The 27,549-nt window shown below is 50.3% G+C and overlaps 1 protein-coding gene across 2 annotated transcripts in view; it reads right to left on the reverse strand.

The window, feature by feature from the left end:
- The window catches only part of Mical3 (microtubule associated monooxygenase, calponin and LIM domain containing 3), a 169,307-nt gene that overhangs the window by 77,368 nt on the left and 64,390 nt on the right, over positions 1–27,549 (reverse strand). For both annotated transcript variants that reach the window (XM_055604112.1, XM_055604113.1), the window contains exons 5-18: positions 25,773–25,889; positions 25,294–25,395; positions 24,756–24,911; positions 23,777–23,877; positions 20,630–20,887; positions 20,287–20,402; positions 17,029–17,155; positions 15,700–15,796; positions 13,051–13,198; positions 11,106–11,302; positions 8,837–8,949; positions 8,685–8,747; positions 7,830–8,003; positions 6,244–6,327 (exon numbers count right to left, since the gene is read on the reverse strand). In XM_055604112.1, coding sequence (XP_055460087.1) covers positions 6,244–6,327; positions 7,830–8,003; positions 8,685–8,747; positions 8,837–8,949; positions 11,106–11,302; positions 13,051–13,198; positions 15,700–15,796; positions 17,029–17,155; positions 20,287–20,402; positions 20,630–20,887; positions 23,777–23,877; positions 24,756–24,911; positions 25,294–25,395; positions 25,773–25,889 — 1,853 coding nt within the window. The remainder of the gene's footprint in view (positions 1–6,243; positions 6,328–7,829; positions 8,004–8,684; positions 8,748–8,836; positions 8,950–11,105; positions 11,303–13,050; positions 13,199–15,699; positions 15,797–17,028; positions 17,156–20,286; positions 20,403–20,629; positions 20,888–23,776; positions 23,878–24,755; positions 24,912–25,293; positions 25,396–25,772; positions 25,890–27,549) is intronic.

Here is a 27,549-nt window from a genome sequence, read left to right on the forward strand (position 1 = left end):
GGAATGTGGAACAGTCGGAGTGGGGGAAGTGAGTGAAGGTTAGCTTCAGAGAGTGCGGCAGTCAGGAGCCCTGGCTACAGAGCTCGGAGACGTCCTGAAAAAGAAGGCAGGTGGTGCCCCCAGTATCTGGCCTGGGCCCCGCACTGAGGAAGCCATAAACATCAAATTCCGGGAAAGAGAAAAGCCCCTGCATGCAGGATTGCTGCTTGTGCTATACTCTCCCCGCTGGGTACCTCCTCTCTCCGATTGGGCACTACAGTCCTGGATCGCACACAGCTCCTGGCCAAGCTTCCTTTTACTCAACAGTACTTCCTCGATTCCTTTTCAGATGTTGTTTATTGAAAACCATCAACACCTCATTAAGGATGCATTCTCCAGAACATAGGGCACTACCCCGCCCCCTACTGTGGTAGAGTCTGGGAAGAAGGAAGAGGCTGTGTGCATGGCCCAGACACCAACTCTCCTACCAAGCAGCAGTGAAAACAGGGACAGGGAGGGGAGGAGGAGAACTGCCTCTGCCTCCATCTCAACTCTTCTGTCTAACCCTGTCCTGCTGGCAGTTTGGTCCAAGGGTGGAGGAGACGGTGCTAGCATCTGTTTCCTAGTGGGCCCAAGATGTGATCTGACTTGCACTTGGTCCTCAGGGCAGGAGGAAGGCATCTGTGAAATCATCACGAGCTGAAAGACAGCAGCCCACTGGAGATGTTTAAGGACACGATCAATGTAAAAACATTTATAAGGGCTGGAGAGATGGCTCAGCGGTTAAGAGCACTGACTGCTCTTCCAGAGGTCCTGAGTTCAATTCTCAGCAACCACATGGTGGCTCACAACCATTTGTAATGGGATCTGATGTCCTCTTCTGGTATGTGTGAAGACAGAGAACTCATATACGAAATAAATAAATATTTAAGGAAAAAAGTTTATAAAATAAGTAGGCTAGCAGCTTCATCACCACATTCATTGAAAAGAATGGCAGGATGGCCCATTTTAATCAGTGACACCTCCTCGGTTTTTTAGAAAAGATAAAGTATAGCTTTTCGTCATCCACCCCATGCTGCCATCGCCTTCTTTTCCTAACCTTCCTATCTGACTTCTTCCCTAAACTCTGGCAAGATCCTCAGTTCTTAGTATTTCTATTCCAAGAGTCCAGGCTGTCAAATCCACTGCGTTCCTGTCCTGGGGGTGTCCTCTCTCCGAGTTCTCCCCCATTACCTATGCCTTTTGGCTACTCGTGCCTACTTTAGGGGTAGAAGTGATGGGGTCTTGGCATGGGATAGGAGAACAAATCTGTGAAGTCACTACGGTCCACTGTGACAGCAAAAGCAGCAGAATCAGCATCCAATAGGGATGCTTTGCCGACGGGCACTCTGCATTTAAGGCTATTGTGTGGTCGATGCCATTGGTGAAGAGTTCTGGCTCTTAGCTGGGTGACAAGTGTGCAAGAATCCGGGAGAAGGGACGATTCTCCATGCTCCCTTCCCTCTGCCCCACCACACAGCGTGCCCAACTGCTGGCTCTCAGCATCCCATGCCACAGGCTCATGCTCTTTTACCCTCTCATGGTGGCGATTCTGCTTGCCACGGCTGTCGGCATGAAGGTCCCTGTACATCTGTTGGCAACAAAATAGAAACTTAAGCTCCATCCCAACTCTATTTGGATCTGCTAAGGAACAGTGGGAAATTTAGGCAAGAATTCACACCCCAGCCCCAGACTTCCCCAACTAACTATGCATAATCCCGCCTGTATCAAATTCCCTGATCTGGGACATCTTTCTATACGGCTTTTCTGCCCACCTGCCTCCAATGAGGCGCCCTACGTAGACAAGGGACTATGGTTAGTGCCAAGGTGGAACACGGTGTCTCTCACACAGCAGCATAAGATTGAAGGCGTGCAGTGGAAGGCTTGGTGGGGGGCAGGTTGGCAGGGAAGCTTTCTACAGCAAGACCTCAGAAAGGAAAGGTGGGGAGATGGAAACTGGGTGAACAAAGGACCGTCACAGAGGCCAGAGGAAACTCCGGGGCGGGGGCAGAGTAGGCCCTAAATAGGAACATGGAAGTAAGGCACAGCTTACTGTAGGGCGAGGCACGTGGAGACCAAAAGCTCTCTCAGTTAATACCCAGGTGTGAGTGAGATCATGGAAAATCCTAGGACAGGCACGAGGCTGCCTCAGCGAACAGAGGGAAGAGCAAAGATGAGCAACTGTGGGGACAGGAAGACCACACTGTCCACTAAAGATAACCTGACAGTGTCCATCCTCGGGAGATGGAAGCCAGTGTCCCAGGCGGCTGCCCTCATCCCCCTGACATGCTGCGGGGGAGCATGAGCCCAGAGCCTGCCTCCGGACTTCTCACGGCTCCCATTCAGTTCTGGTCCGCTGCTCAGCTGGAGTCTTGCACAACTCCTTGGCCTCTCCATCCTATGCCTCAGACTGTAAAGTGGAGATGATGGTGACACCTGCCCCACAGTGCCTGGCAAACTGGCTGGCATACTGTGTGGGGCGGAAGAAATGCTCACACTGGGAGCTGTTATTTAGAGGAGGCCCTGGGCAGTCCCAATGGCCCAGGGCCGTGAGGGAGGCTTGTAAAACCAGATGCCTTGTCAGTGCTCACCTTTCGGCTACGCTGCCTTTCATTATGAAAGTGTCCTTTCACAAACCCTGCCCTCCAGGTGGCTTTTTGTTTTACAGGGTTTCAGCTAGAAGGGTCAGTAGGCCTGTCTGTGTACACACACTGTATAGGTGGGCCTGCCGTAAATGTGTGATTGTGCGGTCAACAGCCATGTGTGGCTGGCGGCTCTCAAGTGCAGTTCTTCAACTATTTGCCTGGAGTGGAAATGGGTGGCTGGGTTGGTTAGAAGAAGCTGTGCAGGCCGGAGGGCACGCTGTCAGCATCAGAGGGAACCAAGCCCATGCAGGGAGGCCAGAACGAAGCTTTCTTGTGCACATCTTACCCGGACTGTGTAAGACAGCACACGGAACGTGGCTACTCTACGTGGGGACCTGTAAAAATGTGTGCCTCTTGGAACTTAGGGGCGTTGGGTCTGAGATGAGCACAGTTTATGCTTTGGTTTGCGGCTGTCCTCCCCTGACAGGGACAGACCAGACCATGCAGGATTTGAGAGCACAGGGCCCTAACCTGAAGTCCCGAAAGGAACTGTTCACTTGCAGTGGTGAAGCCTGCTTTTGCGGCAAGGGATCATTTACAAACTTATCTTTGAAAAGAGGGGTGACTGAGGTGGCCCCTACACGTGCAGTGCAGGCGGCGGGACAGACAGGACACAGAGCATGCAGAGGGGATCACCTGCTGGCCCCTTCGCGCCCGGCAGGGAGGTGGAGTGGGGGGAGGAGAGAGAGTGATCACTTTTTTGGGGCAGGTCCGAGAGCGCTCCTTTTCCCGTCGCTTTTACACCGACAGACACACACAAACAGAAAGAAAATGGTTGAAACAGGAGCCCAGCAGAGACTGCTCCTCTGCTCCTCGGAGGGATAAGGCGCATTTGCATATTTGCAAAGCATCCCAGAGGCCCCTTCCTTGACCACCCTCCACAGCACCTAACTCTGTTCAGCGTTGTCTTACAGTCTCTTGTCTTCCGTGTTGGGACCAGAGTACAGATGACCTAGGTCACTAAACAGCTGGTGAGAACCTTGGTGTGTAATGCTCAAGGGCTTTATCAAGGAAGATGTGGGGACCCCAAAATAGCCCTGATCGTAAGTAGAGATAAATGGTATACGGACCCCCATGGAATGTGGTACGACCTACGCACACCAGGTCACACTGAAGCAAAGCGTGTCCCCCCCCACCCAAGCCATCTGTGACCACATGCCATCAATGCATATTTTCTTAAGCCCATCCCTCATTCACACAAGTTCTAAAAACTGCAAAGAAATACCAGGAAATTAAGCACTAGACGAAAGCCTAGCCCTCATTCTGCCCTTCTCTGTGGGTCGGTCCATGGTTCTGAAGGACACTTCCCGGTATTTGAGAAACAGCCATACATTGCCCTGGGCCTTTCTGGTACTTTCCAGGAGAGACTCAGCTTTCTGTACCCGGGTGGCTGTACAGGGAGGGGGGGGGGGGAAGCGTGGCAGCTGTAAGGTCAGAGAAACATCTCTACTGTGTGTTCCCACCTCACAGGACAATCTGCTTCCCAAACTGGGCAGGCCCACGTGCAGTTTGTCCGCAGGGTGTATTTCTGAGATCAAAAGGGAAGGGGGAGGGGCAGAGGACGAGCCGCAGTGTTTATGCTAGAGGAAACAGCACAGAACCGTTGGCAAGCCGACCTGCTATCCATTTTCCTCCATCTACGGGACGGTCTAAGCAGGAGCGGGCTCTTGTGCCAACTCTGCCAAAGGATACCATGCCTGCCACACCTCCTGCCTCAGTAGGAGCTGCGTCAGGGGACACGCACAGTGAGGTGCTGCTGCCTGTGGGAGATGAGTGGCCAGCCTGCAGCGGCCCAGGCACTCGGCCTCTGAACACATCGCTGGCTTTGAGGAGATACATCTAGAGGGCCAAACCCCTCAAGTTAGTGTTGAAAATGGTGAATGTGACTGTTCAGCATTCCACTGGAACAAACTGTGAGGTACAGTGTATCAGTGCCGCCCCTAAAGACCCTTAAGCCTGATTCCCACTGTAGCCTACAGGACTTAATGATCTGAAGCGTTTTTTCGCTGCTCCAGGTCACCGAGGCTCATTTCATCTGCCCATGGGCTCTTTCTAACTAATCTTTCCTTCCAACCTGCAACGGCCTACCAGCCTCTTACTTTGTTGAGGGCGACAGACAGTAAAGGAGCCGGGTGACAAGCTCAACAGGCAGGAACAACAGCAGCAACAGAAAAGCATTCCCTACACTGGCACAAGGCTGTGGGCTACTGGGCTTCATGAGCAGCCTGTGAATAACCAGGTTCCTGGTGACCGTTCCAGCTGCCAGGCTGGTCTTCACCAGGACAGAGGCCAAGACCCGGCAGGCTCTCTGAGCCACATGCACTGGCCCTTCCTCCTTCCCAGTGATGCACCACCACAGGCCGTGCACAGGGCCACCCAGGTGACTCCTGACCTTCCTGTGGTCCTGTTCTAGTCCTAGGCCCTCACGGTTCCAAACTCTGGTTTAAAATTCACCTGTTCCTTTCCATCAAGACTTCAAGCAAAGGACAGAAAAACTAAAATACCAATTCTTGATGACATCTTTCAGAAGGCCTCCCTCTAGGAAGCAGTTCCTGCGGAGGCAGGAGGTGTAGCTGCTGTTGTGAGTTTGGACATCGCTCCAGCACTCTCTCTTTCTCACTGAGCCCCGCCTTCCACGTGGAGCATTTTTAAGGCATTAGAAAGGAGCGCTTTCTTCAAAATGCAGTGTCAGTAATGTTCAACTCGCCATTCCTCAGCACTTCCAGGCCTGAGGCTGGCCATGGGAGAGGCTAACAGAACCCAGGATCAGCTCGCCTCACCTCAGCGCCCTGTCCCAGTAAAGTGACTGAAACCTGTGATGAGGAGACTCATCCAGCACAGCCTCCCCCAACTCGGTGATAAGCCACTCAACTGTGAGGCCAGGGAGGAGAGGGTGGATGCTTCCCACCCACTGACAAGGTTTCTCTTGGCGTGGGTCCCTCCTCCTCCCAACTGTCACCATAAGCAGCTGTTTTAGTGGAAGTCCCCAGCAAGAGGTTGCTTGTTTGTTTTGGGGTGGTACTAAGGATGGAGCCGGGACCTCATGAAGCTGGACAAGTGCTCTACCACTGACCTACAGCTGCAGTTCCCAAGACCCTCGACAAAAGACGTGGACAAAATCCCAAATGGAGGGGAAAAGCAACCCATGAACATTTTTATGTAGGTCTGAGAGAAACAAGTGCACAGCTCATGAGTCCTTTTGTAGGTCAATTTCCTGCCTCACACAGAAAGCCTCGCTTCCCCAGTTCTCCCGGATGACAAAGGTCACATGGGGACAGGCCAGTAAAAAGCCCATCTGGGAGCAATGTTACAAGGGCTCAGGTCCCACACCTTGGTGAGTTCCTGCATCACTCCAGCTACCTTCAATCCCGAATTAACTGTCTTCCCAAGAGGCTCCTCAAATCCCAGGGAGTCAACGCAGTTACGGAATCAAACCAGCACGGTCTGTCAAATGTTCCCCAGAGTTACTGGCAGTCCAGAGTCCTCCCGGCCCTGGTGAGCTAGGCTTTCAGGCGGCCAGGAGCAGGGGTGGGGTGGAAGGCCAGGGGCGGCCCATTCCAGACCCCGGCAATTCTTTTACCTGTTTCCACTGGGGGATGGGAGCAGGGCGACCCTGCTCTGGCAGGCAGCAGGACGGCTGGCCGACCCCACGCTCTTGTGTCGGCTATGACACACACAGGCCACGTGTGAGTGGGGGCAGGACATGGAGACAAAACAAAATAAAACACATTAAGGTGGAAGACATAAAAAAGGTCCCTGGGCAGGACAGACATGCGCCTATAAACTGAAGAGGTGGGCAAGGCTGAGTTAACTCTTAGAAAGTTACATTCATCAGGGAAAGATAACAGCGTCCCCCAAAACAAAAGCAAGTTCAGAAATGGAGGGGGGGAAAGAGGACGTGGGAGAGGAAAACCAGCTGTGGTTCTTGTTACCCTTTTCTCAGACTGAATTCTCTAGTGTCTACACTACAGAACTATCTGATTTGGAAAACTAATTCCTCCACGAAGGAGGAAAGCAGCCTGCCTGCAGGGGCAACCCCCTGAGGGAGGGCGCTCTAGCCTCCTGAGGTGGGGCTGGCCGAGTCTGCAGCAACCCCTACTGCTACCGACACCACGGGAAAGGACAGCTGTGGAGACACTAACCCAAAGCCAGGTGTGAGAAGCGAAGCCAGGGCTGCCTACCCCCGGGGGGCGATGGTCTGCGAGCGTGGAGACGATGAAGAGAGAGGATGCGCCCCTTCCTTCCCCCCCACGCCCTTTCAGGTCGCCAGGGAGCACGGTAACACATCTCAGAGAGACTTTCAAAACGCCAGTCTCTTCTCTTTAGAGAAGCTTAGTGACTTCTGCAGAGCAAGGGAGGGTCAAGATGCAGTGCAGCCACTCTAGACCTGGGCACTGTCGGACTCTCACGCGTGACTTAAGGAGAGTGCCTTGACGGCTCACATTCCTGGAAAGGCATCTTAGCGAGTAGGAGCACGTTTATCCCTGAGACATTCCTCTCTATCATAGGCGAGAAGCAACTAAGACATCCACCTCGGCTAGGGATGGTGAAGAGCATGGTGCGCGCGCACTCTGAGGACGCCTGTGAGCTGAGAAGACACAGGGGTATGTCACCGTCAGAAAGCGAGAGGCGGGAGAGGAAGCGTCCCCTCAACGGTCTCCGCCAGGAGAACAAGAATGTCCTGAGCAAAAGTCCGGAAAGAAATGAGGCAAAATGAACACAACTGTGGGTGCCTTGGTCACCTCTATCGTACTTCTCAGATTTCCTCCACTAAACCATACTCTTCTTTTTTTTTTTTTTACTTGGGGTGGCGTATCATGAATGTAGCCCAAGCTGGCCTCGATCCCACTATCTTCTGCCTCGGTTTCCCGAGCCCTGCTTTCACACCGCCATGCTGGCTGCGTGCTTCTTTTGTGATTCAAGTACGAGTGTATGTGAACATACACGTGCGTTTATAGACATCCAGAAAAGGGCATTTTTAGATCTCTCTACCGATTCTGGTCACAGACTCCTCAGACCTGAGGTGACGCTAATGGAGCCCTGAACACGTAAGAGTCAAACAAGTCTAGCCCGACCCAGGAGTCTGGGTCTATGGCACATCTTATTACGCCGAGCTCTTCCTTCCCGCACCGTGTGACCTGCTCGGGTTCGGCGCTCAGGGCTTACCTGCCTCCTCACGCCAGCGGACTGAGCAGGCGCGTTCTCTTCGAACTTTGCCAGCAGCTGGGTTGCCATGTACTTTACTTTGTTCTGGTTCCCAATGGCCGCGTCCATCCTCCTGTCTGTCAGGGTGCTCACCAGGGTGGGCCTTTCTCCTCGGTAGCTCCGGGGAGGCTCCTCCTGCCCAGTAGAAAGCACCCAAGAATCAGGATGGGTCACAGGGAACCTCCGATGCTCTTCTCTCAACGTGTGGGCAGGAACCTCGCAGTGGCTTCAGGCTGGCTACCAGCACTCTGCAAAGTCCTAACGTGCAGAGCTGGCGAGACCCTGGATGCAGGGCACCAGTGGGGCTCACACCCTTGTGCTGGCATCACCAGGTCTCAGCAAAGCCACTGTGCTTTGCCAAATGTGTGATTCCATGAAGAGGAAGCCTGAGCACACGTGTGTGTGTGTGTGTGTGTGTGTGTTGCTTGCTACATTCTGGAAAATTAAATGAAGGCAAAAGCACACAGAAACCCTTCCTAGCAGATAATGATGCAAAGATCTAGCAATATCAATTTGAGAATTATTAATTTAAACCAGGTTGCAGAAGGGACAGCTCATTGGTTAAGAGGAGGTTTATTGCTCTAGCAGAGGACCCAGGTTCTAGTCCTAGCATCCAGAGAAGACAGCTCACAACACCTGTAACTCCAGTACCAGGGGACCCACTGCCCTCTGGCCTCCATAGGTATCTGTACACATAAACTCACACAGGCACACATTACAAAACTCATACATACACATTATAAAACAAACAAACAAATCCTACACCAAAAGGATAGTTCGGTACAATCAGTCCTGACAAAGCAGGATGAATCTTACCTCCTCTGACTGACTGGTTTTTCTCCTCTTTCCAGCCCCATCAGAATCCTTTTCCTTTTTATCCTGCACCAAGGGAAGATGCCAAGAGCATTAGCCTGGTCGCGCCTTCCTTTGCCATCAGCTCTGCAGCCACTAGCAAGGTGTGCACATACCTTGGGAGAACGCTTCCGGGAGATGGTCTGCCCAAGCTTGCTCAGGAAGGAGATGGGGGACTTGGTGCTGGCTATCAGGACGGCTTTCTCCTCTGCATTCAGGTCTAAGGTGTCTGTGAACAGGAGTGAGCAGAGTTTACCTGGGACAGTGCCACCAAATCCTCACCAGATCCATGCTCCCTGACAGGGGACTGGCAAGAAGGAAGCTCACGGATCTCTAATGGATTACTGGCTGGGACAGAGCATGCATCTCCACAGCAAAGGCCAGGAAGGAAATGCACACTTGTGTCTACATACTTTCTCTCCCAGCCACACACACAAATCCAACCCTGTTCCTTACACTTCAGTTGCAGTGACCCACACTTTTACTCTGTAAAGGTTGCTCTCTGCCTGTGACCATCACAGCAGACTCCCGAAGTCAAATTTTGATGGAGAAAACTTCAGGCTGGGGTGGAGGGTTGAGAGATACAAGACACGGGGGTGTCATTTTTTTTTTTGGGGGGGGGGGGGGGGGGCTGTAGAGGCCATGCTCTTCGCCGCGTCTGAAGAGGGGCTCTCAACGAATAGGGCTACTCAGGGTTCAGGGTTTGTGTTGTAAGAAATGCATTTCTAGTAAGAAAAGGCATGGGTTCCCCTAAGGGTTTGTGGACTTGAAGACACTGTGGGGAGAAGGATACAATTAACTGTGGATTTTAAATTATTATTATTATTATTATTATTATTATTATTATTATTATTATTATTCTCATCGTCTGTAGGGGACACATATGCCCCAAGCATGCAGGAGGGTCAGAGGGCAACTCTGTGGAGTCAGTGTTCTCCTTCGGCCTCTCTGTGGGCTCCAGGGATTGACGCCAGGCTGTCAGGTTCCTACTGTGTGATGGTAAGCGCCTTCACCCACCGAACCACCTTGCTGGCTGGGATTCTAATATTGTACTAATAGCAACGGCAATTTTGAGAACAGTAATTGGAAATAATGTTGACTCGTTAACATTTATTTATTCGGTGTTCACCTATCATTTCTTGGTATAACGCGGCGTTATCATATCCACCACTCTCTGTTTACATACAGGGAGACGAAATGTAAGGACCTTTAACAGCCTGTCCAGGGTTGAACAAGTGGAAACTGGAACAAAACCGGGCACAGGCACTGGGGCCAGTACTCTGAAGCACAAAATCTGACCGTAAGTGGCGTCCTAGGCATCTTTGTCAAGTTAACATTACCTAGAGTGCTCTGGAGGAAAGCCTTGAGTGAGTAAGTGCCTGGATCAAGTTGGCGTGGGGGGGTACTGTCTGGTTATTAACTGATGCAGGAGGACCCAGGCCCTCGGTGGGTGGCACTATCCCTAAGCAGATGGCCCTAGGAAAGCTAGCTAATCACGAGCCTGTGAGTAAATGCAAACGGTGTTCCTCCATGGCTCCTGCCTTTAGGTTCCTGCTTGAGTTCCCACCTGACTTCCCTCCATGATGAACTGTGACCTAGAAGTATAAGCCAAGTAAACCCTTCCCTCCCCTAAATTGCTTTTGGTTATAGTTTTTATCCCAGCGACAGAAAAGGAAACTAAAACAGGTTGCAACTTTTTGGAGCCCTATTGAGTGCTGGCCAAGGCAGCAGGCTGAGGACCAAGGAAAATTTTCTGGGGATCTCTAGGAGGGAGAAGTTGCAAGGAAAGGGAGAATGAGAACCAAGAGACATCACTGCGGGGCACTGACTAGAGGAACACCAAGACACCAAGCGTATGAGACGAGAAACAAAGGCCCAGGGATGTAGCTCAGCTATAAAGAGCTTGTCTCATATACACGAGACCCTAGAAACAAACACACACGCACACACAAACACACACACACACACACACACACACACACACACACGCTCGTATGCAAATACACACAAACACAAACTAAAAAAAAAAAAAAAGGAAAAAAAAGAGCTGAGGAACGAGAAAAGAACTTGGGGTGGGAAGGGTCTCTGCAAGGACACAGGCAGGTGTGGGCAGAACACTCCAAGAGAAGCAGGATTACAATGCACAAAGTTCAGAAGGAGCTACCTTTGCAGAAGGAATGCGTCTGAGAGAGGCTGGGGGAAGGTGGCAGAGTCAGGAGAAAAGCTTTGGACAGACTGGTTTTGTATACTTTTATGTAGAGTGAGAAAGATTTTGAAAAGAGCATCTGGTTAAGAACACACTGCTGAGAAGCAAGGTTCCAGAGGTTTCCCGGCTGAGCAGGCAGCAGGAGGCCAGGACCCCACCCGGAGCTCCAGGGTCCTCACCGCTGGAGGAGAGCGAGTCCTTGAACATCTCATAGAACTGCGTGAGGTACATCACCATGGACAGCTTGTCCGGCTCCCCCACGGAAGCCATCTCCTTGCCGGTCATGATGGGAGAGATGCCCAGTTCCTTTTCGGCGATGTCGAAGGCCAGCTGGTTGTTCTTCTCCACGTTCTGCTCGTCCAAAGAGTCGAAGTCTCTGACAAACAGGACAAGGAAACATGGGGCCAGTTGGGCTAACTGTCCTCAAACCAGAACACAGTACCTGTGCCGCTGCCATCTCTCCTGGGATCAGAGAGCAGATCAGACTGTCTGGAGCCCCACTCTTCCCTCCTGACTAAGCAAATGCATAACACTTCTGGGGGAGGCGACTAGAACGGGGTGGGCCAGGGAGAAGGCGTGGGGGGCAGAGACACATAAGCTCAGGACGGGAACTATCTTAGGATGCGCTCCCGAGCTCCTGTCCAGAAACCCAAAGGAAACTAATGTCCAACAGTGACACAGCCCTGTTTGGAAAGAGTTCTCCGTGTCCTGGGACTGTCACTTGTCCCAACAGTTCTGGTAAATTTTACTCAGCTTTCTCCTGCGGAAAAATTCTAAAACCTTCCCCAAAGGTTTTTCCACTGCTGAACCCCCTGAGCTTTCCTGACTAGCTCCCTTAGTGAGCGCCCCTCCCTCCCAGGCTTTAAGCTCCCTGACCCAAGGGACTGCAGAGGTTTTCCAGTCAGCTGACTTCACACCATCCTGGCAGCCCTTATTGTGTGTTAACCTACTGACCTCACGGAATTTTTTTTTCCATTTAAAACAAATTACGTTTCTCTTAGAGTAAGCCTATTAACCCATGAACACTCATCTTAAATGCTGTCCAAACTGCTTTCTGACCTCCCTCAGGCCTTCTTCAGGCTACATTCACCTTCTGACCAGCATCACAGGCCATTCACTTTACGTCAGAAATTTCCCCATCCTTTCGAACCTGAAGCTTGGTGTCTGCTAGGCAAAGGCTGCATTCGCACCTCTCCGTATTTATTTATTCTTTTGAGGAGACAGTTTCAAGCTGAAACTCCTAACTTCCTGCCTGAGCCTCCCAATGCTGGGCCTGCAGGTATGCCTGGCAACAGTTGTTTTGTTTTGTGGTACTGGGGCTCAAACCTAGAGCTTTACATACGGTCCTCACTGTTAATCTCTACCACGCAAGGCTGCTTTTATTAGCTCTTGCATCATTAACACAGAACAGGGGCTATGTCTTTTAGGACTCCCTAACCAATCATTGAAACAACAGGCAAAACCTGGGCCCTTGAGTGGACCTAATGATAAAAAGAAGGCAGCCAAGACAATCCACCACGCTGTGCTTGTCTCTGAATCTGTTTGATTTCCATAGTAACAAGTGCCTGGGAGGGGGTGTGTGTGGCTGAGTGTGTTGCTCATGCAGCTGACCTGAGGCCACTCTGAGGTGATTCTCAGAGTGAAAAATGGACATCAGAGGGACCAGTGGGTGAGATGAGGCTCAGGGAGAACACTTGCAAAAAAGTACAACCTTTACACAGAAAACGCCCAAGACCATCATCAATCAGGGATGTGTCTATTGTTTTCTGTTGGGCTGAGCTAGCCAAGTGTTCTAGCCAGGTTTCCCTTGTGACCAACAGCATCTGAGAGAGAGCTAGCCAAAAACAAAGAGTTCAACCCGGGGCCAATAAACAGCTTTCCTTTGTGCAAAGTTAAGAGGCCCAGGTGGGTGTTAAAACCAGTTTTTTGACCTTCTGAATGCTGTGATTTTTAAAGCTAACTTTTTGGGGATTGAGTTTTAAATACAACTAAGTCATAATCTGGGCCTTCTAGAGAGAGCATTTTACCATGTAATTCACAGGAGGAAAAAGTATAACATTTGCATAAGGGGCCCTGGGCTCCTTGGTGAATATTAAACAAAACACAGAATTGGTCATGACTTACATTAGGTCAGGGCGGTATCTGTGGATGATGGCACACAGGGCCAGGCCACTTTTCCACGACATGGTGAGATCTGTCACATTCACTCCTGCATAGCCATCTGTCTGCCTTTGGCACCACCCCAGCAGTTTGCTTGAACGAGCTACAGACTCTAAAACAATAAAAATAGTTAACTCAAGTGTGCTTGCCTCACAACGCTGACATAGCACTCGCTTTGCAGTAACACATATCCAGTCTGAAAAATTACTGAGGGAAGGGACAAAATGTTGGTACTGTTTTTGGAAGAAACGGAGTGAAGGGGCGTAAGTCTTTGTCACTAGTATCATGATAGTACAATTTTAGGTACCAACCTATCCGATTCCAGGGTCAGTGCCCCAGACAGATACCTCCGAGCAGGGTGACAAGGACCTGCCACACTGAAGCAGTGTCCCGGCAGCACTCCTGGAGACAAGCGGGTGGCAAAGTGCCACTTGCAGAGCTGATACCTCACTGGCAACAGAGTCGTGATCTCCCTGGAGGGCTGCCTGGCAACAGGCTGAGGAAACCCTTCCCTACACACAACACCCAGGAGATTAGATTAGAAAAGGGTTCCTCTGTAGTCCCTTAAACCCAAGCAAACAAAGCCTTAGTCTCACTTCCTAAGGTCCCGACTGAGAGCCAAGATGAGACTGCAGGGTGACAGCAACAAGGCCAAGCAGGCCAGAACAGTCCTAGACCCAGGCTGGCAACCCGTGTTCCACACGATCACTCGTGGACACAAGGCAAACACACACACATTTTCCGACTTGCTGCCGTGCCTTCGTCAAGCGCTGATCTGTGTTCAAGAGGCTGTTCCTGTCCCCGAGGCAGCTGGCGGTTAGCTTTGCACTAACTTATTTGGTGACTTGTGAGCAAATAAAAAACAAACAAACAAAAAAACCCAAAAAATAAAAACCACGCTTATGGTAAGAATCTTGCAGTCTTTCACAGTCAAGTATGGACGGAGACAACAAACTGGCCGCTGATGTCATCTCTTGGCTACTAAGATATTTCCCACGCCTTGCACCTACCCACTCCATGTCCACCAGGCAACTCCAGACCACAGGTGACCACGGTAATGGTGACTGAGACAGTCTCTGTTCTCAGGGTGTTGATGCCCCGGGGGAGAAAGAAGATGCTTCAAGCTGTCTGCCGTTTTCACATCTACCTTGACATCTCATGACCACGTTAAACCAAACCGTCCAAGACAGAACTCAAACCTCTCCAGCCTTCTCACCTCTCCATCCCCTGGTTTGGACTGATGCAGCATAAACCACAAGGACGCGGCTACGTGGTACCTCCCATGCCAATCCATTGTGGTGCCTTCAGCCTTTTAATATTAATAAGGATGACAAAACTATTCCCACCCACTGCGTGACAGGCACTGTAGCGAGCGCTATGCCAGAGACCTCATGACCCCAACCTGAGAGCAGGGTTGTTCCTCCCAGAAAAAGACGAGGAAATTGAGGTTCTGAGGTTCGAACTGATCTGTTCGAGGCCGCACACTTTGCAGATAGCACAGCTAGGACTGAGAGCCGCTTGCACCTGGCCCCAAAGTCCAGGTTCTTCTGGTTCTCCTGAGAGCCACTGCCTCGGCCCCAGATTCTGGCCTTTATCACACATAGACTATGCAACTATTTCCTAAACGGCCCCCCTGGACCTAGTGTATTTCCCTACTCAGTCTGCTCTACTGCACACAAGCAGCTGTATTCGACGCCACTCTCCAAAGACAATCTCTGGCGGCCCTTCAACACACACAAAGCACAGAATGGCCTTCACATCTGCCACGGATGATGGTGTTTTCTTGGGACCCAGCCAAAAGGCTACACCACACGTTCTACAAGGCCTCTCCCAAAACCTGGGTGTGTGTATGGGGTACCCAGGAGCTTATGTGAACTCCACGTGCGTTCTTTTTCACTCTCTCCTGGATCTGTGACGGACTGCTCTGGCACACTGTCCTCCAAGCGTTACAGCCGTTACTATCTTCTTCAGAGCAGCTGTGATTGCCGGCAAGCGACCCTTAGGGTCAGGGCTGTTGATGTCCCCTCACTGGAGGAAAACCACCTCCCTCCCAGCTTTACAAAATTCTGCCCCCGTTGCGCACAGTCTTGGGAGGCGCTAGAGCACCGAGAACATGGAAGGATAACGGAACAGAGGGCTCCATTTACACAGCTATGGAAGTCATCATCTGTGTGGCAGTGAGACTTTCAGTGATGGCGATGTCTGGAGGTCACCCGTGGTCCTGCAGGTAAGCCTACTGGTTCACAGAGCCTCACTCAAGTGGACTCATTAGTTAGGTCCACTGTTGGTGCCCTATCCGGGCCCAACAGACATTTGACTATATCTGCGCAGGAAAAGTTACAATAACTAAATCCCAATACTTTTCTATGTGTGTGAGAGACTGTTCTGGGCATTCTGGAAATCACAAGACATCCCTGAGTTCTATCCACTAGATGCCACTAGCAAACCAACCCCAGTCATGACAGAAAAATATACCCTGGCAACTATCAAATAACCCCAGAGGATGAAACCACTGGCCGAGGCCCAGGGCCTTTGATAGCACTGTGGTCATCCAATGGCTTGAAGGATGGGTACTGGCATCTTTAAACAGTGTAGGCCATTATTGGAACTCACCATTGCGAGTCAGCTTGGGAGTGGTTCGGGAGTTCACCAGGTTCTCCATTTCCAGATGAATATCTTTCGTTTCTCCGCTATCGTATAAATGGCGCACCTGGCACAAAGATCGAAAGGTTGAGACGGAAAATCAGACCCTGAGTAACAAACAAACCCTCACTTGAAAGAGAGACTTGAAAAGCAAGCAGGTAGAGTCCATGTATTTCTTTTTACTTTCTGGCGGTGCTGGGGTTTGAGCTAAGTGGCGCTCTAGGCCCCATGGCAAAGCTTAGGCAGAACTACATGATGACCTTGGTCAGATGAGGTTATGGAGACACACAAAACCTGACCGTAAGCATCTGTGTTGAAAGTAAGCCAGCTGGCCGCAGCGGTGCCTCTGCCGGTGTTGCCCGCCTCCACTGTATTTAGAAACACAGTCCAAACACATACAGAAGTCTGTGGGCATCGTGCAAAAGGCACAGAAAATCCTCCAGAACACAGACAGACGTGTGAGGCAGCTGCTTCCCGACGCACCCTGCTCCTCGGGCTCTGTGCTCTGGAGGCTGCCACGCCACACAATCTAGCTAATGCCGACAATAGCGCCTTCTAAGTGCAGATAGCGCCTTAGCCTTTCAAAGCCCTTTCAAGAGAACAAGCTCATCTGCCTGACGGCGATGCTGTGGACAGGTGGGCGGGTGTTATAACTACACTTCTCAGGTGAAAAACCGAGGTTCAGAGAGAGCAAACAACCTGGCAGAGACACAGGTGGTGGGTGATGACGCTGTCGGTGACGCCATCCTGCCCCACTACTGAGCCACTCGGTGCCCTTTCCCCTACTCTGTGCGGTTTGAATTAGGAGGTGCAGGGTGAAGTTCTAGGCCTATTGTTTTCGTCACTCCTGATCTTCTACAAGCGACTAGAAAAACTCAGCTCGGCCAGGCGTGGTGGCTCACGACCTTCCAGCACTCTGGAAGCTGAGTCAAGAGGATCATCACCAGTTCAAAGCCAGCCTGGGCTATGTAGTAAGCTCCAGGTGAGCTTGGGTTGCAGCGCATTCAAGCCGGCCCACCCCAAACCCAAACTCAAAATAATTAAAGAGGAGGAAGGACTGACCCTCGTGATGAATGTGTAATGGGAAATAATACCTCCTCTGAACAACACACAGACATCAACCTGGGTTACTTAACGTGTGACGTTTAAAACAAGCACAACCGCACACATTCCTATTGCAGCACATACTGAATGACAGCAAACACGGTCACACGCTTTCCTCTCTGGCCCACTGTGACCAGAGTTCTGAGCATCCAGAACAGGGGCCTAGGCGCACAGGGCTGACAGGAAGGCTCTTACCTGGCTTGGCCTGAGGAAGTTGACGTTAATATTGGGATACCTAGTGACAGGGTCGATGCTGTATTGGCTGAAGTTCTTGCTCACGTTCTCGGGGGTGGTCTGAGGCAGCAACCTATAAATGCTTTCCCTGCAATGACATACAAAGGGGTGCTCAGCGCGGTGACAAGCGCCACATCACCTCAGGAGTCAGCCAGTCTTCCCTGAGGAATCTAGCTAATCAGATCCCCAGCACTCAGTAACTCCAGGCCCAGGACAAGGACAAGGGCGAGGGCTGGACGGAAGGGCAGGGACAGTGCTGTGGGCAGCGGCATACGCTGCTCGTTTAGAAGGCTGGTGTGTAGTGTGCCAATATTTACTCTGGCTTCTCAGACATTAAAAAGGAACCGTGGTCGGCGTGTGTGTGGTCACCGGAGTGCAAGTCTGTCTCGTCCTTTGAGCCCTATGCCCATGGATTCATCTTTCCCAAACTTTCCCTCAATGGTGGAATATTTAATCTAAAGTATGAACGATACTTCCGAAACACCCTCTCTGTTAGCACAAAGGCCTCTGCTTATTCCTCAATGCGTCTATCAGGGCTATGGTTACTTCCCCAAAGGTCACACGCTGGAAGTCTGGATCCCAGCATGGTGTTGGTGTGGTGGTAGATGTGGTAGTTCACACCTATAATTCTAGCACTTGGGACACTCAGGCAGGAGAACTGCTTTGAGGTCAAGGTCAGCCAGGACTACATAGTGAGCACTCAGCCAGCCATGGGTACAGAGTGAGATTCTTATTATCTCAAAACACAAGACAAAGAAAAATATAAGCTTTCCCACCACATCCAGATGCATGCCTTATATTAAAGATTTAAAATAAGAGAATGTGCGGGCTAGTTTTTAATGTCAACTTGACACAAGCTAGAGACATCCGAGAGAACCTCAAATAAGAAAATGCCTCTATTAGACCAGGCTGCAGGTAATTTCTTAATCAGTGATTGATAGGGGAGGGCCCAGTCCCTTGTGTGTGGTGCCTTCCCTAGGCTGGTGGTCCTGGATTCCACAAGAAAGCAGGCTGAGCAAGCCATGGGGAGCAAGCCAGTAAGCAGCAGCCCTCCATGGCCTGTGCATCAGCTCCTGCCTCCAGGTTCCTGCCCTGCTTGAGTTCCTGTCCTGACTTCCTTAGGTGATGAACAGTGCTGTGGAAGTGTAAGCCAGTTAGGACCAGAAGAAGGGCACTGCTGAGACAGACCTGACTATGCTGAGTTGGAGGGAAGGATAGAAGACTTTGGGTGTCTGGACTAGAAAAGCGGCTGAACACTGTAATCATGGCCTAATAGGCAGTGTAATAGGCTATCCTAGTAGGAGCTTAGAAGACAGCAGCACTTAGAGCAATGTGGACTGTGGAGGCCCAGCTCAAGAGTTCCAGTGAGGGGCAATATTAGCAACTTGACTAAAAGCCATTCTTATGATATTCTGGAAGGGGGGGGGGAAAGGTGGGCTGTTTTTTACCCTGATCCTAAGAATCTACCTGAAGCAAAACTGAAGAGTTTGGGATTAATTTTGTTGGCAGAAGAGATTTCAAAACAGCCTAATAATGACTGTCACATGTTTGTTAGTAGCCAGTCTTGCACAGCTCTACAAAGAAAGAGAGCAAACAGGGCAAAAAGAAATGCAAAATGTATCGTCTGATGAGAACAGAGCACAAGAAAATTTGATGTGGGCCCCAAGGTTTGTGCTGAAAGACAGATCAAGAGAGGCCTGATGTGAAATGGGAAAAGGGGGAGTGGTGCCCTCGGGGAGAAGTCTCAACCAGCCACCCTGCAGCTGGTGAAAGGAAGAGGCCTACGGAATTTTCTGCTCCTCAAAGGCAGCAAGTCAAAGCTGCTGCAAATGTGATTCAAGCAGGGGCCATGGTCCATCCCAAGAGGGCAGCTGAGCTTGGCCACCTCGGCCTCCACATTCAGGCTTTAGAGACATGTGCGACTCTTCCTTTGAGGTTAAGGGCAGCCATGAGGCCAGGCATACAACATGGGAGCCCCTGCATGGAGGCCCCGAGGAGCTTCACCATGTGAAGCTGCGTTGTGCTGAAGGCCCCAGGATGCTGCAACACAAGGGACCTTGGAAAGTCTGCCAGGGAAGAGTGGTACATAGCAGGCAGCAAAGCTGGAAGGATGAAGCTTTCCAAACCCTCTGACATCAGATGTGGAGGCACAGGATCTGGAGCTTGCCCTGGGGGTTTCTGTCTTGCTTCAGTCCAATATTTCCCATTATACCCCAATTCTGCCACTTTTTTTTTTTTAATGGTATGTATATTCTGTGCCATTGTATGTTAGAAGTATGTAATTTGCTTTTTGATTTTATAGAAGTATACAATTAAAAGACTGTCTTGAGTCTCAGGAAGACTGTGGACTTTTAAACAGTGTTGAGACTGACAGACATTTTTGGATAGACAGGATTTCTGAAGTTGGACCAAATGAATTTTGTATTATGAGATGGGTATAAGATTATGGGAGCCGGGGAGTAAATGCGGTGGTTTAAATGAGAATGCTCCCCAAAGGCTCATATGTCTGAATATTCAGTCTCCAGCTGGTGGAACTGTTTGGGAAGGATCAGGAGCCTTGCTGGAAGGGTGGGCCACTGGGAGTGGCCTACTTAGCTCTCTCTCTCTGCCTCATGCCTGTGGATCAGATGTGACCTCTCAGCTACTGCTCTAGTGCTATGGCTGCGTGCCTTGTGCCATGTTCCCTGCCATTATGGTCCCTCTGATATCTTGTCATTAACAACAACAAAAAAAAGTAGCTGGGACACAGAGTTTCATGTAGGAAACCTTGCATTTCTGTTTCTCCTTTTCAGGGTAAACAGCAAGTAAACCCTAGTGCCTTTGCCTCATTTACAATCATCTGCTTCCAAACATCTGACACTCAGGAGTTCAGGAGGTGACCACGAGCATGCTGGTGTTTCCCTTTCGGCTGGTCACTTCTAACATCTGCTGTTAGCACGTCCCCATCGCCATGCTGGCTTCCAGAACACAGCTGCCGATGGGCTGCTTCTGTGCATTTGCCATGTAATTACTGGAAGGGAATCAGAACCAGTCAGCAGTGCACAAAGATGCAGGCACCAGGTGTCAATGGCAGGGTCGGTCTGGGTTTGGAGTTAGGAGAACAGTGGCGTGGTCAGATCACCGTGAGGCTCAGGTGACTTTGTGCCACAAGTACCTTGCTTTTCCTCTACTCAGATAAGAAAGCATCTTGAGGCACCCACAGCTTTTTCCCCATTTTACCTCTCTGCCAGGACTTCCAAGGGGCTGGTACCCAGAGACCAGCTTCGTACCATCCAGGCAGAGTCCATAGCAGCAAGAAAGCCCCGGGCTATTCCTGTTCCCATTGGCCAGAAAGGCTGCAAAGAAGATAGACACAGAGTTAAAGTAACTCCACTGCTCAAGGAGGGAAGTACACTAGCATCCTAAGGGTCTATCATCGCTTTTCCCCTTGCTGGTGCAACTCCTCTAAAGGTATCTCTGCTCACGCACATCCCTGGATACCTAGACTGACCCCGCAATCACTACTGCCTCTTCGCCACGGCCTCCATCTACCACTTAGTTCTCTGCCCCTTTCAGTACTCACCTCCAAGAGGCTGTCCCCAACCAGAGCTACTAGTAACTGGTGTCCATTCTGTTCCCGTACCAAGGCAGCATTTTCAGAGGCGTACATACAGGTAAAGTCAAACATGGCCACATCAGGCTGCCCATAGTGATTGATGGCAAAATCCAGAGAAGGCAGCTGCTGCTGGGTAGAGAAGTCTGCTGCCTCCCGGGCATAGTTCAGCAGAGCCTCCTGGTCCACGTTCTCCCGGGAAAGCAGCAGCTCCGTGTCTGTATAGTCCTGTCCAGGAAGAGCAAATGCCAAGATGGAGCAGCCCAAGCAGGGATGCCCTGTTGCCAGACAGAAACCCACAATGAACATCAAACATATTTTTACGTTCCTAAACTGAATCTTTTATACCAATTACAAAGAACAGGAGCCAGGTGGTGGCAGTGCACACCTATAATCCCAGCACATGGGAAAAAGAGGCAGGCAGATCTGAGTTCAAGGACAGCCCGATCTACGGAGTGAGTTCCAGGACAACCAAAGCTACACACAGAGAAACCACATCTCAAAAAAACCAAAAATAAAATAAAATAAAAAGAACAGGGGTTGCAGCTAGGTGCGGTGACACTCGCCTGTAATCCCAGCACTCTGGAAGGCAGAGGTAGGTGGATTGCTATGAGTTCGAGGACAGCAAAGGATACACAGAGAAACCCTGTCTCAAAAACAAAGCAAAACAAAAACCAGGGATTGGGGGTGGGGATGGAGGTGTTGGTCAAGAGTGAACTGGCTTTACTACCTAAAAAGACCTGGCTTTTCCACAAACTAGAAGCAAATCCTTAATATAATTCTGACCAATCAGTGTTCTTACAATTATCAAACAAAAGGCACATAACAGCACTTTGTAAACCAAAAGGGCATTTTAAAGTTTATGGCATTTCCTGTAATCACTTTAATCTGACAGCTTTTGGTGGCAAGAAATTCAGACTTATCACACACACACACACACATACACACCCCTCAAACAAAACAAAACAAAACAAAAAACCCAGAACACTTTAGTGCAAAGACAAGTGCAGTGTGGAACAAAAGCAGGTCCAGGAACATGAGAAGGGTCCAGCTGAAAATGAGCCAGAGATTTCCAAATCACACAGAGGGTTCTGCAAGGCTCTATGAAAATCCACCAACAAACAAAAAGGGCAACAGCACAATAGGGCTGTCCAGGTAAGGAACGGAGAACCCCCTCCTAGGCTACGGGGGTTCCCGGGCGCTGGGTCAAGTCTGGTCCCCCTCAAGAGGGGCCGATGGCTTCCAAGTGCCCCCTAATGGTACTTAATTACAACTATGAGCTGTCAAAAGCCACTTAGTTCTCTGCCCCTTTCAGTACTCACCTCCAAGAGGCTGAGTTGGTCCTGGAAATATTGTTTATTTAGTGTTAAGTAGCTCCGATGGCTTTAGTATTTAGCAATATGAATCTGTTAGGCTACACAAATATGGGGGCCCAGTAAACGAGACCTCAGCATTCCAGGCTGCAATTACTCAACTTTAAATTGATAACTCAGCTCCGTGCGGATGGTTGGTCTGAGTCTTGCTCTGTCCTCAGGCATGCCACCTGCTGTACTAACAGCAATGGGAAGAGCCCGGATAATGAACTAGCCAGCTATATAAGGAAGGCACTTAGCCAAACACGCCTCGCTCTTGTTTGGCAGAGTCCTCTGTGTCAAGGGCTTTGTCTCGCTGCTCCCTACCCACCCCAGGGATGCCACGCTGGGATGCAGACACCGAGTTCACCGTGGAAAGGAACTTGTGTCGCAAGCACGTGCTTGTCAGCTCTCTCCCCGGTCTGCTCTCCATAGAGCAGTGCTGTGACTGACTCTGAGGGGCCTGGTGTGCTACTGCCCTGCAGGCACAAAGAGCTCCCTAAGAGTCAGCACTGAGGCTGCTGGGAACTGCACAGGGCCGAGCCAATACACTTGAGGCCTCTTCTATCCATTCATCACACGGAGACAGTAATTCTCATATCCAGATCTGCAGGGCCAAGCGAGACAACAGCCATGCTCCTTAAGGGACCAGCCTGAGATTTAGATTTCAGGTCATTAGCTCAGGGTATCCTGCACAGTTAGTCACTCAGAAGAAAGGCTGAGCTGGAACGGGATAAGGAGAGAGATGCAAGGCCTTTGCTGTCAATTAGGAAGAGCCTCAAATACACCTGATCTGGTCGGGTCAGTGTTCCATGGACCTCTAGTAACCACATTTCAGGAAAACCTGAGTTACTGTCAGGCTGTTGTAAACAGCCAGTGTGCTTCTTGGTTCAACACTCCTCGCCCTGACCCCCAAAACAGGACCTACTAAGGTGGGGCCTGGTGGCGCAGGCATGTAATCTTAACTGCTCAGAGCTTACAGCAGAATGACTACGTGTTCAAGGCTTGCCTGGGCTACAGCGCTCTTCTGAGGCCGGTCTGAGCGACTTAGTAAGAACCTGTCTCCAAAGAAATAGTTCTGTGAAAGGAAGCCTAGGGAGGTAGTCTGGCGGCAGAGTTCTTGGTTAGCAATGCGCAAGGCCTCAGTCCCCGTTACTGTGGCGAGGGAGGAGTGGGTGTAGGAGGGCGCACTGCTCGGTAGTTGTAGTGTATGGAACTCACTATAACCGTGAATCTGTTTACCTGAGGCTAACCTGGCTAATTATACATGTCACTTCTCTGACACAGTCGAGGAGCAGGGCAGGGGAAGAGAGGAAGGGGTTATGCTTATTGAAAACGATGCTGGCCATGTTGGGAACTGTCAAAGCTAATCATCATCATGGCCGCACAGGCCTTTTCTAGTCTCTTCCTTCTGTTCTTAGTTTCAAGTTGTTATATACTAGTTGGTTTGTTTGTTTCCGAGACAGGGTTCCCTACGTAATAGCTCTGGCTGTCCTGAGTTCTCTTTGTAGACCAACCTGGCCTCAAACTCACAGAGATCCGCCTGCCCCTGCCTCCTGAGCAATGGGATCGAAGGCATGAGCCACTGCTCCTGGCTGAGGAAAATGTTTTTAAGTTAAACTAATAAACTGCGTGGGTTTGTTTCCAGATGCGTTCAGTGTCATTTTTATTCCCTCCCAGGGAGAGCCCAGATTATAAAATTCTTCTTAGTGATCATGTCAAGCAGTTCAACAGAAATGTTGCCTGAAAGAAATCCGGTGCTCACATGCAGAATCACCCCTTTGTCCAGTAAACTCTGTTTTTTGGCCGTCATGACAAAGTAGTGCGTGTCATCTTTGTAGTAGACGATGTTCTCCAAGTCAATGCCTACAACCAGAAGACACACGTGTGAGAATTCATGGAGGTTGGGGCGTTAGGGAATTCATAAGGCTGGTCTCACAATAGGGCTGAAGAGACGCAGGCAAGAAAGCTGTCTAGGCTCAGAGCCTTACTTCCTGCATAGCCACTGGAAATCGGGAGGGTTTCCCCCTCCCTTTCCTGCTGCACTATAACTCACTCAACCTCCTGGCTTATCCCAGAAACGATGACCAGTAATAAACAGAAACATGGGAATGGGAAAAGCAAAACAAAGGAGTCTACAAGAAGGGATGATGGGTTATTGACCAGGTAAAACCTCTGGTAATCATCAAGGAAGCTGGAGGCATCTCCTACATGCCTAAATGCAGAGAGAGAAATACTGAATTTTTTTATTCAGTTTACCTAAAAGATCTATAGAATGGAAAGAAATAAAGCTCTAGAAAACAAAATGAATACATGTTTTATTGTTGTTATCTTTTATTGCAGCAAAATAACTAACTCAATCCATCATAAAACAGTCACAATCCCACTCCTGTCCAGCAATGGCTGCCGGTGATCTCAGATGACCTCAGACAAGGCCAACCGTCATGCCAAAGGTCAGAGTGTCAACAAAATTAGGGTGCCAGTGGGCAGCCTGCTCATCCAGAAGCAAACTCGGCTAAAACTGTAGCAGGAGGGAACTGGGGATGAGCTGGCGGAAGGCAAAACAAACAAGAGCAGAGCAGCCTGGCCACCGTGCTGAGGACAGACACCCGAAAGCAGCAGTGCGGGAACTCGCTAAGAACAGAGGATGGGAGTGACCGGAGAACAGAGGGCAGAGGACACAGCAGTGACATCCACGGCGGCCCACACCACAACCGCTGGGCTCTGAAGGCACGGACACCAACCTGTGGCTTCTCTCAGCTCCTGGAAAAATTTCTGGTTGAATATAAAAGCCACACCACTGATCTCCTCCACTTTGGCCTCTGCTGTTGTGTTACGGTTGATGAAATTTGCTGTGATGGCGATGGCTAGTTTGCCACGAAATTCTTTCCGGCGAAATCCTAGAGGGAAAGGGGGAAGGGGTGAGGACTTCAAATGAGGGAGTATGGGGGGGCCAGATTCAGGGAAAGTAGGCTGCTCACCTAACAGGGATGAAAACTCACGGAGGAAGTCCCTCCCATTGACATGGACAAGGTGGAATCTAAAATGATGGGATTATTACTCAGTACTAGAGGTTACCCTTAAAGTGAAGGGGTGCTGTGTGCCCGGCTCATTTGTACTAAAAGCTGTGGTACCCATATCTCTAAGTATAGCTTGTCTCCTGGTGTCCTATGGGAAATATCCCTGGCAGGAACTGACTGGGCAGCACACTTGCAAGTTCCTAGGGGTGTGGTCTCTGGGTGTGGTCAGCCTCTAGTCTGTGAGAGTAGGCCAAAGTAGTACCTTCTAGGGTGTTCCTCCGTCCATCCCCACCGATGATCACTTCAAATTCATATTCTGATACGGGGTGAGTTTTGGGGTGCACCAATGCTCGCCATCCTATCCCTGTGGACCAAAAGCAAAATGAAGGGCATAGCCCAGACCAAGCCACACCCAGACACGCAGATCACACCAAATCTCAGCTCAAAGCACTACATGTAATAGAACAAGGGGCGGCCCCAGGCAGAAAGCTTTGTCAAGCGCTCACAAAGATGCTTTCTTTACCTTCCTATTTTCAGGAATACAAATGCCCTCCACGCCTAACACTGTGTCAAAAGCCTCTTGGGTAACCCAAAAGTCCTGAAAAGCCCAGGCTGCGTGAACAAAGCCCCTTTAGTCACAGCTGAAAACAACCTGTGAGTCCTCCCGGCTCCTCCCCCATCTCATCCGCTCTCGCCCACTCAGTGCCCTCAGGCCTTCTCCCTCTCTCCAGTCCCACTCACGTTCATTCTCTTGGTCCTCGGGAGGCTGGACAAGTCCTTGGAATTCCACGTTGACATGGATCTCAATGCCTAAAATCAAGGCTACTTTCAAAAGAATTAGTTGGAGCTGGCGGATACCTAGAAGAACACAGAGATCTCGGTGGCAAGGGGATGGGGAGGGGAGAGGCCTAGGGCGCTCACCCTCAGGCTCCCACCCACCCACATCTGCTTAGGTTCCCAAAGGCTGTCATAGCAGAGACATGGCTCCCAAGTTCTCATTTCTTTCTCTACGTTGTAGAGGTGACGCCAAACAGTGGAAGAAACGTTCCAGATATACCGGGCCACCCTATCTAACAGGATGACAGACACAACACAGCCAAGGAGAATCACTCTCCTATCTCCTGGGTGCAGCGGGAACCACCGTAATCCAAGGGACCCACACCCTTCGAGGCACTTGCAAGCCACAGGAGAGGAACACGCATGGGTAACAGGCCACACCATCCGCCTTCTACTCTGACTCCTTGCTGACCTCACACACTGCTACCGGATACACAGACGAAATCACAACCCCACGCTGTCTCTTACTGTTTCCCAGCACCAGGGACTTACAGTTGTGGAAACTGAGGTCCAAAAGGATCGACAACCCTGCTCATGACCACAGTAATAAACATATCTGATGTCTAATGAGTCCCCACCAGATCTGGAACCAATACCAGGTTAACAGAGAGATGGAAATCCTGTCCCTCATCTAAAATACCCTCTGTCCTAAAATAAAATTGGCCAGAGATAGGGACCACAAATCCACTCAGTCAACGACCCTTGGTCCTCCCTAAGGCCAAATTTACCTGCTGCCTGTGACTAATGGGCTAGAGCACTGGTAAATCCCCTGCTAAGTCATCCTGGCTACTCTCCTCAGATGACCATACCCTCGCCCTTCTGAGTCACGCTCCCAAAGGCTCGCTGAGATCCGAGCTAGCACACACTTTATTTTTGCAGACAACTGTGGGTTCTGAGATGCTTCACAAATTACAGCCTGGCAGATGGGCTGAGCACTTCCTCCTGCCAGTGGAATGTGGCAGCCGCCAGCTAGTGTTGGATAAATTGGTACAACCACTTCAAACAGCAAAAGGTCTAATGGCTGAGTGTATTTCCAAGGTCACATATGGAGGAGCTGAGGACAAATGTTCCTTGCTAACATTTCCCTGACTAATTAATGACAGTGAGATTTTTCTAGCTTGACGAATTCTAGCTTGATGGTTTCAGAGGAGCCACTTACGGTCACAAGGACAGGGTTACCTTAAGAAAAACACAAGGCCCCGGCTTTGTTCATCACCCACACAGACTCTCGCTGTGGACTTGGCACATGTGTCCAAGCTATGACGCTTGCTTGTGTGTGTATGGTTTCCTGGGTCTGTGTCCCCAAGGCACTGTTTCTCTGCGTTGGTAGAGGGTTGATCATAGGGCACAGCCAAAGCCTGTGTACTTCTTCCTCTGAACTAGGAACCATCACAGGCCAAATCCAAACTAACTTATTTCCAAAGCTCGCCCTTCCTCTCCACAGAATGGCACATACCATGTGCACTCAGCAAGAGTCTAAGACCCAACCAAAAATCTATGGAGACAAGGTTTCTCTGTGTAGCCCTGGCTGTCCTAGAACTTGCTCTGTAGAACAGGCTGGCCTTGAACTCAGATCTGTCTGCCTCTGTCTCCTGAGTGCTGGGATAAAAGGCATATGACACCAGGATGGGACCCAAACTAACCAAAAAAAAAAAAAAAAAAAAAAAAAAAAAAAAAAAAA

Source organism: Psammomys obesus, unplaced genomic scaffold (genome assembly GCF_907164565.1).
Source record: "Psammomys obesus unplaced genomic scaffold, mPsaObe1.curated_primary_1811, whole genome shotgun sequence".
Taxonomy (NCBI): domain Eukaryota; kingdom Metazoa; phylum Chordata; class Mammalia; order Rodentia; family Muridae; genus Psammomys; species Psammomys obesus.